Source organism: Myxine glutinosa, chromosome 7, assembly GCF_964187855.1.
Source record: "Myxine glutinosa chromosome 7, kmMyxGlut1.1, whole genome shotgun sequence".
Classification (NCBI taxonomy): domain Eukaryota; kingdom Metazoa; phylum Chordata; class Myxini; order Myxiniformes; family Myxinidae; genus Myxine; species Myxine glutinosa.
In genome coordinates this window covers 25,855,154-25,869,927 of record NC_136267.1, presented here as the reverse complement: position 1 = coordinate 25,869,927, position 14,774 = coordinate 25,855,154, and the positions used below count along the sequence as shown (strand labels likewise).

Below are 14,774 nucleotides of genomic sequence, written 5' to 3'. Positions count from 1 at the left end.
GGCCTCCAAAGCCAGTCGCCGACTGGGCATCCTCCGTCGTGCGAAGTCCTTCCTTGGCACACCTGAGCTCCTCACCACATACAAGGCTTTCATCCGCAGCTCTATGGAATACTGCTCTCCCCTCTGGTCTGGTGCTCCTGCCTCACACCTAGCCCGTCTTCACGCTGTTGAAACCAAAGCGTTCAGAATCATTGGAATCTCCCGCGATGAAGCTAACTCCAAGGGCCTTTCACTCACTCACCGCAGGCAGGTTGGTGGTCTTTCCGTCTTCTACCGACTCCTCTCTGGCCTTGCCCCCACAGCCCTCTCTGGGCTCTGTCCCCCAAATATTCCTACAGGTCGCACAAGATCTGCCTGCAACCCTCTTATGGTTAAACTGCCAAAATCAAGACTTTCTGCTCACCTTCACTCCTTCATTCCTCTTTTCTCCCGCCTCTGGAACAAACTCCCTCACTCTCTTCAATCCCACGCCACCCTCCAGGTCTTTAAAACAGCTGTTCACCACCATCTCTTATCCTCCCCCATCCAAAACCTTGATCTTTTCTACCCCCGCTAATTTCGGTCCCCTTGTGTTTTATACCTCTCCCCCCCGCCCCCCCCCCCCTTCCCACGCCTCCTGCCCCCAAGCCCTCTCCCTCCCACACTTCTCCCTGCTCTCAAATGTTGTGGTTGTGTGCTTCCCCTTCTCTCCCCATCTTGTCTTCCGCTCCCTCTTTTTGTATATTTTGTTTGTCTGGTTGATTTGTTAGTGAAATAAATGTTAGCTGTTTCACGAGCCTCGATTCAGTATAAAAATAAAATAAAGAAAACAAAATAAAAAAACAAGGAGAGATGCAGAAAATAGGGCAAGATGGAGAAGATCGTCATGGGGACCGCAAGGCTAACCCCCGCTCTAGCAGGGAACATGGCCTTAAAATGCATGTTGTTGTTGTTGTTGTATATGTGTGTGTGTATATGTGTGTGTGTATATGTGTGTGTATATGTGTGTGTGTGTATATGTGTGTGTGTGTGTGTGTATATGTATATGTGTGTGTGTATATGTGTGTGTGTATATGTGTGTGTGTATATGTGTGTGTGTATATGTGTGTTTGTATATGTGTGTGTGTACATGTGTGTGTGTGTATATGTGTGTGTGTGTATATGTGTGTGTGCGTGTGCGCGTGTGCGTGTGTGTGTGTGTGTGTCGTTGGTTGTTATCTCCATGTGCGAGTTTCAGAAGGTGGTACGGAGCCCTTCAGTGTCTCAAAGTATCCTTCGTGTGTGCATGTACACATGCATATATATGTGCATGTCTGGATGGGAAATATGGCCTTAACCTCCTATTGGTGGGGGGGGGGGGGGGGGGGGGGGGGGGGGGGGGGGAGGATTGGGGAGGGCAGGGGTGGGAGGCGGAGGGGAATTAATCTGCATACATTACCCCACCTTTAATTTTAAAAAGCCCATCAAATGAAATACAACCGGCCTCATGAAACACCTGAACACCTAGTGGTGGATTTATGTTGTGATAATAATAATAATAATAATTATTATTATTATTATTATTATTATTATTATTATTATTATTATATGAGTTCCCTTACAGGGAAGATTTTAAGTCTTCAAATTTATTGTTCATGCAAAGCAACAGAACTGTTCAATACACTATTATCATGTCATCAGCAGAGGGTGGGAAGAAAAGTTTCTGTAAAATTTACTAAACCCTGGAGAAACACAGGATTTCTCAGAAACAAACAAACACAGAACCATGGTGAGCTTGCCTTTAGGGCCCTCCACAAAATGGGCTGGTACAGTTTGAACAACATCTCGTCCACGCCACATCGCAGTTTCTGAGAGTGAAAGTAGGTCAACATCTACAAAACAAGGCAGCCATGCAAAAGTCACAAATATAATTATATATGCTACATAAATACATCATATGTGCTAGGAACAGGTCACAGTGACCTAAGAAAAAGAGAGAGGAGCAGGAACGGCAATCCCTTTTGGTGAATAAATATACAGGGTGGCCCAAAAGTCAGGAGTCACAGGGTTAATATTGTGTGAAGTAAAACACATGCAAGGATAAAAAAAAAAGAAGCTTTCTGAGAGTAAATTTAATATATTCATCAATTGATTACCATACGAGATTACCTCCGAGAGAGTAAATTACAGTAAATGTCAAATTGTTGCCAATTAACTTGCAGACCATGGAGAGATGAGGCTCATCAACGGCACTCTTTGAAAAGGGCGAAAGACGTAACAGGTCACAATGGCTTCCATCGTTCAAAATGAAGTGAGCATGACAATTTTCACAAAAGAGTGATCCCGCCTCGTAACAGGGAGCAATGAATGGCATGGAGCAGTACTATCAGGATCGCTAAAAAGCTTGCAAACGCAGCGTACCCCGAATAAAGGATGCACGTCTCATTGTTCCTCTCATGCTTCAATGCGGATAGGCCCGGCGCCAAGATTTTCACCATTATGAATGTCAACGCTAAGTGCCACGAACAGCGTTTGCGGAGCAATACTGAACTTGTAGAGAAATCTCTTGGGTTGAATGCTCAAATGCCTCCAAAGAAAGGATGAAATAGCAAAGGAGAACTAGGGTGAGAGAGAGAGAGAGGCAAAGACCATTCACATGGCCAGACCTAGCCTATGGTCTACCCCTCCAAAATCGGATGATGCCCTGCCTGGCACAGATGCAGCAACAACACACATCCTCATGTGGGTATGTCTCGACATGCCCAGTGTCCTTCATTTGAGGCTTCCACTGGCCCACAAAATTCCACAAGGACTGTACATAAAACACATACACCACATGATACTTTATACAGAAATGACAAAACAAAAGGGGGTTCCGTACCCCCCTCTTCTTGCATGCTTCAATATGCACATGGTGCAGCCAAAAATTCATTCAATATCTTTGAAATACACATCGAAGTGAGGCCTTCCATTTCCATAGTACTTATTTGCAAAAACAATCAAATGGTGATCCTCCCTCCTCCCCTAACTCCCAATGTCCCAAATTATTATTTTACTTATCTGTCCTCTCCCTTTACTACCCTGTCCTTCCCAGTTTCATTACCCTCCTTTTCCAATTGATCCTGTCAACTACTCAATTGTTGTCGTTCCTCCAAGTTCACTTACATTTTTATATGTGGCGCCTTTTGTATTAAGCATTTCTGCAAGCCAACCACCATAGAATCAAGATCAAATTTTAAAATGGAACGCAATTTAGTGGCATTGTGGAGAGCACCGGACGGTGAATGTACATATCTGTGGTCATGAAGTGGGGAATGAATATCATTTTCAAGCAATGTCGATTTTCAAGACCTGTCGGACTTTGGTGTTGAGTTTCCCTCGAGGAAGGAAGATGCCATGCTCCATCAGGTTCTGTAGACAATGATCTTCGATGACCTGCTTTCATGACAAGCCGTTTGGCAGCATCGTTTCAGCGTTCGTGACACGTACAGCATCATTGCAGCAAAACATTTCTCGGATACAAAAAGCAACGAAATCAGTAGAACACTCTTCATAGGTGGTTAGTTCACATTCGGTGAGGATACATGACCTCAAAATTATGAAGTAATTTCCTTAATGAGAACGTTAACTGATCCCATCGACTAATTAACTACAGCATGGAAGATTTAATTGACTCAACATAATCGCGGAAGTCAAAAGCATACCCGCAAGTGGTCTCCGCTGGCCTTTTGCCAGGCTCGGAAGTAGCCATCAGCACAGTGCTCCACGTTGTTCCTAGAGGAGCACATTCACACAAACGTCTATTTCACTTTCCGAGCATTTAATTAAACAAATTTGCGGTTATAGTCCATTGGTCATTTCAAGAACCTAGAAATGTTATATCCTATGAAGTTTTTTGATGGATTTGTACTCCCATGGGTTCCTACCTCAAATTCAACTTCGTTGCCCACACTTCCTCTTTGGCAAACTCTGGTAAATTCCATAAATCCGAGACGGTCTCTGGTGGCCATATTGCAAATTTAACTTTGGATCCGTTTGTCCCAGAATGATGTATAATACCTCTTTTAAGTGGTTTTGGGAGGTGTAGAATCCATTTCCGATGTTATTTTTTCGGTTCAAGGTGAAGATCAGGTCAAGATCAAAGGACAAGGTACGACACGGTCCCGTTTTGGACTCTCAGAGGACAAATCGCATTATTTTAGTCATTACGTGGATAATTTGTTCAATATTTCAGGATGGCAAGCACATGTTCCTATAATTTTGGAAGTACAGATCAATGTTGGCTTTGCGGAGACAACCATGCTCGTCGATGAGCGATGGAGGCACTGCACACAGCTCGTAGGCGAACAGAGGCCCAAGCTCCATCTGCCGCTGCTGACCAATTATCAAGAGCTGGAGAAAGATGTTCTCAAGGTCGATGACTCGCCTGACCTTGCTGCACTTGACCTGCTTCTTGAGAACGTCCATCGTCTTGATGGGGCCACTGATAGGGTCGTAAAACCCATCAGGGAGACTGGCGCTGTACTTGCTCTCCATATTTTCTCCAATCACAATCGAATCAGCCACATTCACTTCAGCAGGGGCAATTTGACCAGTGACGGGATTGTACAGATGAGGGCGGTGATCTTCCAAGGGGTGAATGCACTTCTCCACCTCCACATCAATGACATGCAAGTGCTTCAACTCCTCCTTGTGCTGTTTCTGCACAGACTGATCTGGTGAATCAGCAGAGTAGATGTAGTCCACGCGGTCTGACACATGCACGGTGACGGGGAAGGCGTCAATCTACTCACAAACGAGCTCAGCAGACAGAGTCATGCCTTTGAGAGCTCCTTTGCCGATTTTGATGGCAGTCTGCTCACCAAACTGGTCACCAGAGACAGCGTTCCAGTATCCTTCATGGCGCCGAAATCAAGGCCCGTCTTGGCCTCAGCAGGGATTGCACGCATCTCCAGCAGGTACAGGGTGAGATAGCGGGCGTACTGTACATGACCAACGAGGAAGAAGTACTTCAGCATGCGCTCCATGGTCAGCTGCCTGAGGTAGAAGTCACCCTCTCTCTCTCTGCACGCTCAAACTGGTGGACAAGGAGTGTGGGGAGAAGGAAGTTGTCCACCCAGTGACGGCCAGTTGGATGGAGGCGAGCAGTGTCCAGATACTTCTCTATCTACTCAAAGGTCTTTGGCCCTGATGATAGAAACCGCTTCAAGAGCGCCGCTGATACGCCCCGAAAGGACCGCATGGTTTTCACCCAGGACTTCTCATTGAAGATACCTGTCAGACCCCCATATGCTGCGGATACATATACATCCAATGCTGAACCTTTCATCAGCTTTGCGATGCAGCCAATGAACAACTGTATAAATATGCATCGCACCAGGATGGGCGATTACCTTCTGGAACTGCACGGGCTGGTACCAGCACACCTGTTTGGTTACTACAAACAACTGCATGTCAATGGAAAGATGAACATATGTATGTCATCCCCATGTCAAGCAGTGACCTCTGCATGTACGTGAGTGTTGTGAGGATGGTGTCCGGGTGTGAGGGTGGCACGTCAATCAATGGACCGAACATATAGGTGCTCGCAGGTTTGAGTACGCCCTGGCTCCTGGCTAGCTGATTGTTGAATCCATTCTACTCCATCGCATCTTGCCCCTGGCTCAGACTGTTGAGCCACTGTGTGTCCTTCTGTTGGGCAGCCACCAGACTGGCCTGTCGACTGCTAGCCTGATCCAGGTGGTCTTGCCGGTGGGCACTGCAGGGGGCTTCACCTTCTTAGGGCCAGTATAGTGCATAAGTGGTACGGGCCTGTTATTTCCCACAGACTTGGCCTGCTTTGACGTGAGGCGAGGGATTATGAGAGTACTGATGCCAGGCTGAGCACTGCCGGCCTCGATGATCCCAGCTGGCTGCCTCTGAAACTCTGTTGCCATGGCGAGGGTTTCACGGCGACCATTTGGAGTTGACACCAGCAAGTCGAAGTTGTCATACCAGCCAAATACGATTCCGACTGTCCGACAGAGCCCCATCATCCGATGTAGCGTGGCAGCATTGTCAACGACATACTTCGCCGCTGACTTCCAGAACCGCAGCACCTCGTAATATGACACAATGTACTCGTACTCATATAAGATCCGAATGAGATCACTGCTACCAAATGTGTGGTGTAGTTTGACACCCAACCCAAGCGTTGTTTGGTTACGTTCATTGGTAATGTGAGATTGTATGGATTGTGGCAGGCTCAGTGATGCTTTTGTGATTTCACCTTTTGAGATGAGCTTTGAGACACACCGAAGCAGTGTAGCACTTGTCTGTTGCTTTGTTTTGGCATGGGTGAAATCACCAAGATCAAAGTAGTTATTGTTGATTGGCATGCCATGTGCCTCGGTTGTGATCTTTCTTACCAAAGCATCCTCTTTCTCCTCATTCATAGTATCCACTTTGACAATCTTACAGATTTTACCTACAAGCTCTCTGAATCCAACAATGGATGCACAACCCGCGATACGAGGAACCACAGCATCATCACCAAAATGCATAACAAGCATGGTAAACTTTTGCTTACGCGTCAACTGACCACCATAACTCACATCTTTATTTTAATAAAGCAAACGTATGTGGTTATGTCGTTATGTATGTCGCTATGTATGTATGTTTATATGCGACGAAAACGTCTTCTTCTTCTTCTACAAATAAATTTACCACCCTCTTAATTGCGTTAAGACTGCTGAGACCCCTCAGACCTTTGATGACCCTTTAATTCCCTCGAGACCCTTCAGACCCAAGACCCTTTAATTCCCCCAAGATTCTGAAATCTCTGACACACCTTCAAAAGCTCTCCCTACCTCTTCCACCTCTTCCACATCTTACCCTATCCCTCCTCCCCCCTGTTCTGTATCCGATGCTCCCCCTTCCTCTTCATTAACGGTATGGACCTCAAACATCCGGGCCTTCGTTCAAACTTAACTGATCTCTCCATACAGGTTGCTTCTGTCAAACCAGACATGATCTGCTTAACAGAAACTTTCCTCCTTCATGATGTCTCTGATTCCTTAGTATCTCTCCCGGGTTACTCCCTCCTCCGGTATGATAGGCCTGAGCCTCGTCCTGGAGGTGGGGTTGCTATCTTTATCAAAAACTCTCTTCCTCACTCGCCCTGCACTGCACTCTCTCCACCTCACCCCCAGGAATACCTCTGGCTACGGCTTCCTCTTCGCTCCCACCTCTTGTTCATATGTGTGTTGTACCGTCCACCAATCAGCGATGACTCCATCTACATCTCGCTGTCTGATAATATGGACCAACTTCTATCTACTCATCCCAACTCTCTCTTCCTCATATGTGGTGATTTCAATTGTCACCATGCCAGTTGGCTGGGTGTGGGTACCTCTCTCACCAGCCATGGCTCCTCAGCAAAGGACTTCTGCGACTCACTGGGACTGACACAATCTGTCAATTTCCCGACCCGGATCTCAGTCAACGGAGCATCATCTCTTCTGGACTTGGTTATGACTAACTTCCCTGAAAATGTCTGCTGCTCTTCTTCTGCTCCAATCGGATCATCTGATCATGTGCTTGTTAAAGTGGACATCTCTCAGGGACCATTCCAGGCTCGATCAGGGACCATTCAGGGATCTCAGGGACCATTCTCTCAGGGATCAGGGACCATTCTCAGGGAGCCTGCTCAGCGTCGACGAGTCTGGCATTTCACTCAGGCCAACAGGCACGGTCTTCAAGCAGCCATCAATCATCTGGACTTGTCTCCCATCTCTACCACCTCTGACATCAACTCATCCTGGGAATTCTTCCAAAGTAAATTGCTCTCTCTCATGCACAGATTTATCCCATCTCGTCTTCAGTTGTCTTACCCTTCCTCCCGTCCATGGTACACGGAATCTTGTGGTGAGGCTGTTGCCCAGAAACAACTTGCCTTCGTCTCCTGGAAAGCAAATCCAACGGAAGGAAATCTCATTTCCTTTCACAAAGCCCGAAACAACTGTGTGTCCACCCTCAGGAGAGCCAGGAAACAATATCTCACAGTTCTCAAGACCGAACTCTCTTATCTGTCTCCCTCTTCCAAATCCTGGTGGTGTCTGGTCAAATCTGTTTCTGGTGTTTGTTCCCCCTCCATCCCCTCCCTTACCTTAAACGGCTACACAGCTGACTCCGCACGTGAAAAAGCTGAATGCCTCAACTCTGTGTTTGCCTCTAAATCTTGTGTCCCAAACCCATCCCTCTCTGTACCCACCATACCCAGTCGTACCCAGCTGCTCCTGGACTCCGTGTCCTTTCCTCCTGACAAGGTGGAAAAGTTTCTGTCAACCCTCGACTCTGATTCTGCAACTGGACCTGACGGCATCAGCCCACGGATCCTAAAATCCTGTTCTTCCACTCTTTCACTCCCTCTCTCTGTTCTCTTCACCCTCTCTTTTGCTCAAGGTCAACTGCCATCTGCTTGGAAATCACCCAACATCACCGCTTTGCACAAAAAAGGTGCAAAAACAGATCCTAGCAACTACAGACCAATCAGCCTTCTCCCAATTATCAGCAAAGTCATGGAATCCATCATTGCTTCGGATATGAAATCTTTCCTCTTCTCCAATGGCTTGATCTCTGATCATCAATTTGGTTTCAGACCAGGTCACTCTACTCTGGACATGCTGCTTCTGCTGTCTCAACAATGGATGGAGGACCTCAATGCCAAACAGGAAATTAGAGCTGTCTCCCTCGACATATCACGTGCCTTCGATACGGTCTGGCACCCCGCTCTGCTCACCAAACTCTCCTCCTTTGGTATCCATGGAAATCTCCACGCATGGCTGGCGGACTTCCTCTCTAGTCGTCGTCAACGTGTGGCCCTGAATGGGTTTCTCTCATCTCCTCTTCCTGTTCAGGCTGGAGTTCCCCAAGGCAGTGTTCTGGGCCCTGTGCTTTTTCTGGTCTTCATCAATGATCTCTCTGACTCTCTTGAAAATCCTCTCTATCTCTTTGCTGATGACTCCACTCTCTGCCGCTCCATTCCTCATCCCTCAGATCGGCAGTCTGCAGCCTCCTCACTCTCTGCAGACCTGGACAAAATCACAGACTGGGCAAACAAGTGGAACATGTCTTTCAATCCTGACAAATCTCACACTCTTACGATGTCTCTCCGAAAAGACCGACTGGACAACCCTCCCATCTACTTTCTGAATAATCCTCTCCAATAAGTTCTGTCACTCAAGCTTTTGGGTCTCACTATCTGCCATGATCTTTCCTGGGAAAACCACATTTCCAAGATGGCCTCCAAAGCCAGGCGCCGACTGGGCATCCTCCGTCGTGCGAAGTCCTTCCTTGGCACACCTGAGCTCCTCACCACTTACAAGGCTTTCATCTGCAGCTCAATGGAGTACTGCTCTCCCCTCTGGGCTGGTGCTCCTGCCTCACACCTAGCTCGTCTTCACGCTGTTGAAACCAAAGCGTTCAGAATCATTGGAATCTCCCGCGATGACGCTATCTCCGAGGGCCTTTCACTTAATCACCGCAGGCAGGTTGGTGGTCTTTCCGTCTTCTACCGACTCCTCTCTGGCCTTGCTCCCCCAGCTCTCTCTGGGCTCTGTCCCCCAAAAATTCCTGCAGGTCGCACAAGATCTGCCTGCAACCCTCTTATGGTTAAACTGCCAAAATCAAGACTCTCTGCTCACCTTCACTCCTTCATTCCTCTTTTCTCCCGCCTCTGGAACAAACTCCCTCACTCTCTTCAATCCCACTCCTCCCTCCAGGTCTTTAAAACGGCTGTTCACCACCATCTCTTATCTTCCCCAATCCAAAACCTTGATCTTTTCTACCCCCGCTAATTTCACCCCAAATCCACTTTTTTTAGGTGACTTTTGACTTCTTTCCTGGAAGTCCTTGGTGTCCTTGCGTTTTATACCCATCCTGCCTCCCACCAGGCCCTCTCCCTCCAAAAACATCTCCCGATGTCCCTGCTTTCAAATGTTGTGTTTGTGTGCTTCCTCCCCTTCTCTCCCCATCTTGTCGACCGCTCCACTTTTTATATACTTTGTTACTTGCCGGAAAAGATTCCGGCAAGTATGTTGATCTGTTCGTTTGTTTGTCTGTCTGTTTGTCTGTTTGTCTGTCTGTTTGTCTGTTTGCAGCACTACGTCTACACCGTTGCACGTAGAATCGCCAAACTTTGCACACGTATTTGTCTTGCCCTCTAATATATTGTGCCCAATTGATGACGTCATCGGTGACGTGGTTCGGCCGCCATCTTGGAAAAACCGAAAAACGTTGCACCTCCATATCTCCGAAAGTGCTCAACAGAAAAAATTGAGACATGGCTCATTGTAAAGAACTCTCCATGGGGAATAAAATATATAAATGATGACGTCATCAGTCACGTGGTTCGGTCGCCATCTTGGAAAAACGGCAAAACGTTGCACCACTATAACTCCAAAAGTGCTGAACAGAAAAAATTGAGACATGGCTCATTGTGAAGAACTCTCCATGGGGAATAAAATATGTTAATGATGACGTCATATGTCACGTGGTCGGCCGCCATCTTGGAAAAACGGCAAAACTTTGCACCACTATATCTCCAAAAGTGCTGAACAGAAAAAATTGAGACATGGCTCATTGTAAAGAACTCTCCATGGGGAATAAAATATGTTAATGATGACGTCATCAGTCACGTGGTCGGCCGCCATCTTGGAAAAACCGAAAAACTTAGCACCTCCATATCTCCGAAAGTGCTGAATAGAAAAAATTGAGACATGGCTCATTGTAAAGAACTCTCCATGGGGAATAAAATATGTTAATGATGATGTCATCGGTCACGTGGTTCGGCCGCCATCTTGGAAAAACCGAAAAACTCTGCACCTCCACATCTCCAAAAGTCCTGAATAGAAAAAATTGAGGTATGGCTCATTGTAAAGAACTCTCCATGGGGAATAAAATATGTTAATGATGACGTCATCGGTCACGTGGTTCGGCCGCCATATTTGTCCTAAATGGCCGATAAAAAAGTACATTCCGGCAAGTCCTCGGTCTCTGACCGATTTTTCATTTGCTTGTTTGTTTGATTTGTTTGTTTGATAAATGTTAGCTCTTTCACGAGCCTCGACTCTGCATCCAAAAAAAAAAAAAAAGGCCACCAAGACCCCTGAAGACCCCCAAAGACCCCAAATACCCTTCAAGGCCCTGAGGCTCAAAAAGACCCTGAATACCCAAAGACCCTGAATACCCAAAGACCCTGAATACCGGAAGACCAAAAACACCCCGAAGACCCAAAACACCCCAAAGACCCAAAACACCCCGAAGACCCAAAACACCCCGAAGACCCAAAACACCCCGAAGACCCAAAACACCCCGAAGACCCAAAACACCCCGAAGACCCAAAACACCCCGAAGACCCAAAACACCCCGAAGACCCAAAACACCCCGAAGACCCAAAACACCCCGAAGACCCAAAACACCCCGAAGACCCAAAACACCCCGAAGACCCAAAACACCCCGAAGACCCAAAACACCCCGAAGACCCAAAACACCCCGAAGACCCAAAACACCCCGAAGACCCAAAACACCCCGAAGACCCAAAACACCCCGAAGACCCAAAACACCCCGAAGACCCAAAACACCCCGAAGACCCAAAACACCCCGAAGACCCAAAACACCCCGAAGACCCAAAACACCCCGAAGACCCAAAACACCCCGAAGACCCAAAACACCCCGAAGACCCAAAACACCCCGAAGACCCAAAACACCCCGAAGACCCAAAACACCCCGAAGACCCAAAACACCCCGAAGACCCAAAACACCCCGAAGACCCAAAACACCCCGAAGACCCAAAACACCCCGAAGACCCAAAACACCCCGAAGACCCAAAACACCCCAAAGACCCAAAACACCCCGAAGACCCAAAACACCCAGAAGACCCAAAACACCCAGAAGACCCAAAACACCCCGAAAACCAAAACACGCCGAAGACCCAAAACACCCCGAAGACCCAAAACACCCCGAAGACCCAAAACACCCCGAAGACCCAAAACACCCCGAAGACCCAAAACACCCCGAAGACCCAAAACACCCCGCAGACCCAAAACACCCCACAGACCCAAAACACCCCACAGACCCAAAACACCCCACAGACCCAAAACACCCCGCAGACCCAAAACACCCCGCAGACCCAAAACACCCCGCAGACCCAAAACACCCCGCAGACCCAAAACACCCCGCAGACCCAAAACACCCCGCAGACCCAAAAACACCCCGCAGACCCAAAAACACCCCACAGACCCAAAAACACCCCACAGACCCAAAAACACCCCACAGACCCAAAAACACCCCACAGACCCAAAAACACCCCGCAGACCCAAAACACCCCGCAGGCCCAAAACACCCCGCAGACCCAAAACACCCCGCAGACCCAAAACACCCCGCAGACCCAAAACACCCCGCAGACCCAAAACACCCCGCAGACCCAAAACACCCCGCAGACCCAAAACACCCCGCAGACCCAAAACACCCCGCAGACCCAAAACACCCCGCAGACCCAAAACACCCCGCAGACCCAAAACACCCCGCAGACCCAAAACACCCCGCAGACCCAAAACACCCACAGACCCAAAACACCACGCAGACCCAAAACACCACGCAGACCCAAAACACCCCACAGACCCAAAACACCCCACAGACCCAAAACACCCCGCAGACCCAAAACACCCCACAGACACAAAACACCCCACAGACCCAAAACACCCCGAATACCCAAAACACCCCGAATACCCAAAACACCCCGAATACCCAAAACACCCCTGAAGACCCAAAATACCCCGAAAAACAAAAAGACCCCGAAGACCCAAAAGACCCCGAAGACCAAAAATACCTGGAAGACCCAAAAGGACCCAAAGGGACCCAAAGACCCTTAAAGACCAAGAAGAACCAAAAGAACCTTGAGACTCAAAAGCCGTTGAAGACCCAAAAGACCCTGAAGACACCAAAGACCCAAAAGACCCTGAAGACACCAAAGAGCCAAAAGACCCTGAAGACCCAAAACACCTCAAAGACCCAAATTACCCTTAAAGGCCCAGAGGATCCAAAAGACCCTGAAAACCCAAATGGCCCTGAAGACCCAAAACACCATGAAACCCAAAAGACACCGAAATGGTCAAAGATGCCTACCCCTCTGAAACGACGTGTCGTGAGGTGCGCGGAGCACGCTGAGTCACGCTAGTACTTATAATTTAGTTAAATGGATGTCCAAGTACATAGCTTTCGATTAGCATACATCTCATCAACAAGCAATTTCATAGCTTCATCATCAATCATCGAGGTCTGGACAGCATACACAGGGATTTTCCTGAACTCATCATAGCAGCGAAGATGATGACACTGTGCCTCAGCTGCAGCTAAATCATGCACACCATTGAAGATGGAGCATTTGCGACACCCTTTCTTTCACACTGTACTACCTTGTCCCACCTCTCAGGATGTTTAGGATCTACAGGTTTACAAACTTCAGCACAAAACAACCATTGCGTTTTAAAAGCAAAATGTTTCACTTGCGACCTTTCAATTTTGACAACTGATGGTTCATCGCTCTCATCCTTGTTTCTCTTAGCAACCTTTCTGACATGGTCCTTCGAGGTATGAACAATAACAGTTTTTATGAAACACTACTGATGCTTGCTCGCCTTGAGAATCCAAAATAGCCTGCATTATATTACGGGTCTCATCGTCATCCCGCTCTGTTGCACACTGAATCACTTTCTTGACTCCTCGCAGCTTGAATGTTTGTAGTGGTCCAGACCTGCTGCAGGTTGGGACGAGGCACTTCCCATCATCAACAGCTGAATCAGTCATCTCGAACTCTACTGCCGCAGAGAAAGACTGAATTAAAAATTAGAACGTGGAATTGACACTTTTCATTCCACACCAGATACACACTTTTCATCAGATTACACACTTTTCATTACATACCACTCTTACTAATGCGCCATCTTGTGTGCTGACTTTGCGGGTAGGGTATTCCCAGTAGGAAGAAATTTGCATAAATTCATGTCAGAGTTGGCTAGAATATGAATCCGCGTAAAATTCCCCTTCATTTGAGCCTAATTTGAAGTCTCTATGACAATTTTGAAAATTTTACCCCTGCGACCCAGGTATTTTTGGACGCATCTTTGATTTATGCAAATTACGAAAGTTTCCCGAGGATATCGTAAGGGCAACCAAACTGAATTTGTTCTAGGACCCCATATGAGTACAAATCAACAAAAAAAAACTTCATAGGATAGAACATTTCTAGGTTTGGTATTGAATACATAGGAACGTCAAACCGACTAGTTAGTAATACATGCAAAGGACATCTCAGATATTGTAGAAAATTAAAGACAAACTTGAAATGTGGAGGTCCAGTTCAAAGTGATTGGATGGTGCTTCATCCTCAAAAGATTAAGTTCTGCCAATCAGATTCATTATTTCCTCCTGCTTTTTCTTTTCCTCCAGAACACATCTGCTCTCTTTTTCTCTTATCTACCCCTATATTTGCTCTCTACCTTCTCTCCCCTCCTTTCAAAGACTATTTAGAAAATCTTATTCTTTCATTATCACATTATTCCCCTGTACTGTGGTCACACTCTCTCTCTCCATGTGACTGCCTCTGTAAACGATGGTTTATTCTTTATCCTTTCCTTTCAATCGTCAACCATTTCTCATTCTCTTTATCTCTGTGCGTGCTGACATTTTCCTTTCTCTCTCCTGGCTTGTATGCAAACCCACTCAGATAAATTACTCATATAGATACAATGCCTCCAGGTCTTCAAGACAGTTGTACA

The 14,774-nt window shown here is 47.1% G+C and overlaps 1 protein-coding gene across 1 annotated transcript in view; it reads right to left on the bottom strand.

The window, feature by feature from the left end:
- NCAPG2 (non-SMC condensin II complex subunit G2) overlaps window positions 1-14,774 on the bottom strand; it is a 275,080-nt gene that overhangs the window by 226,107 nt on the left and 34,199 nt on the right. Inside the window, exons 8-10 of the mRNA XM_068121956.2 lie at window positions 3,663-3,732; window positions 3,310-3,393; window positions 1,758-1,850 (exon numbers count right to left, since the gene is read on the bottom strand). Of these exons, the coding sequence (XP_067978057.2) occupies window positions 1,758-1,850; window positions 3,310-3,393; window positions 3,663-3,732 (247 nt within the window). The remainder of the gene's footprint in view (window positions 1-1,757; window positions 1,851-3,309; window positions 3,394-3,662; window positions 3,733-14,774) is intronic.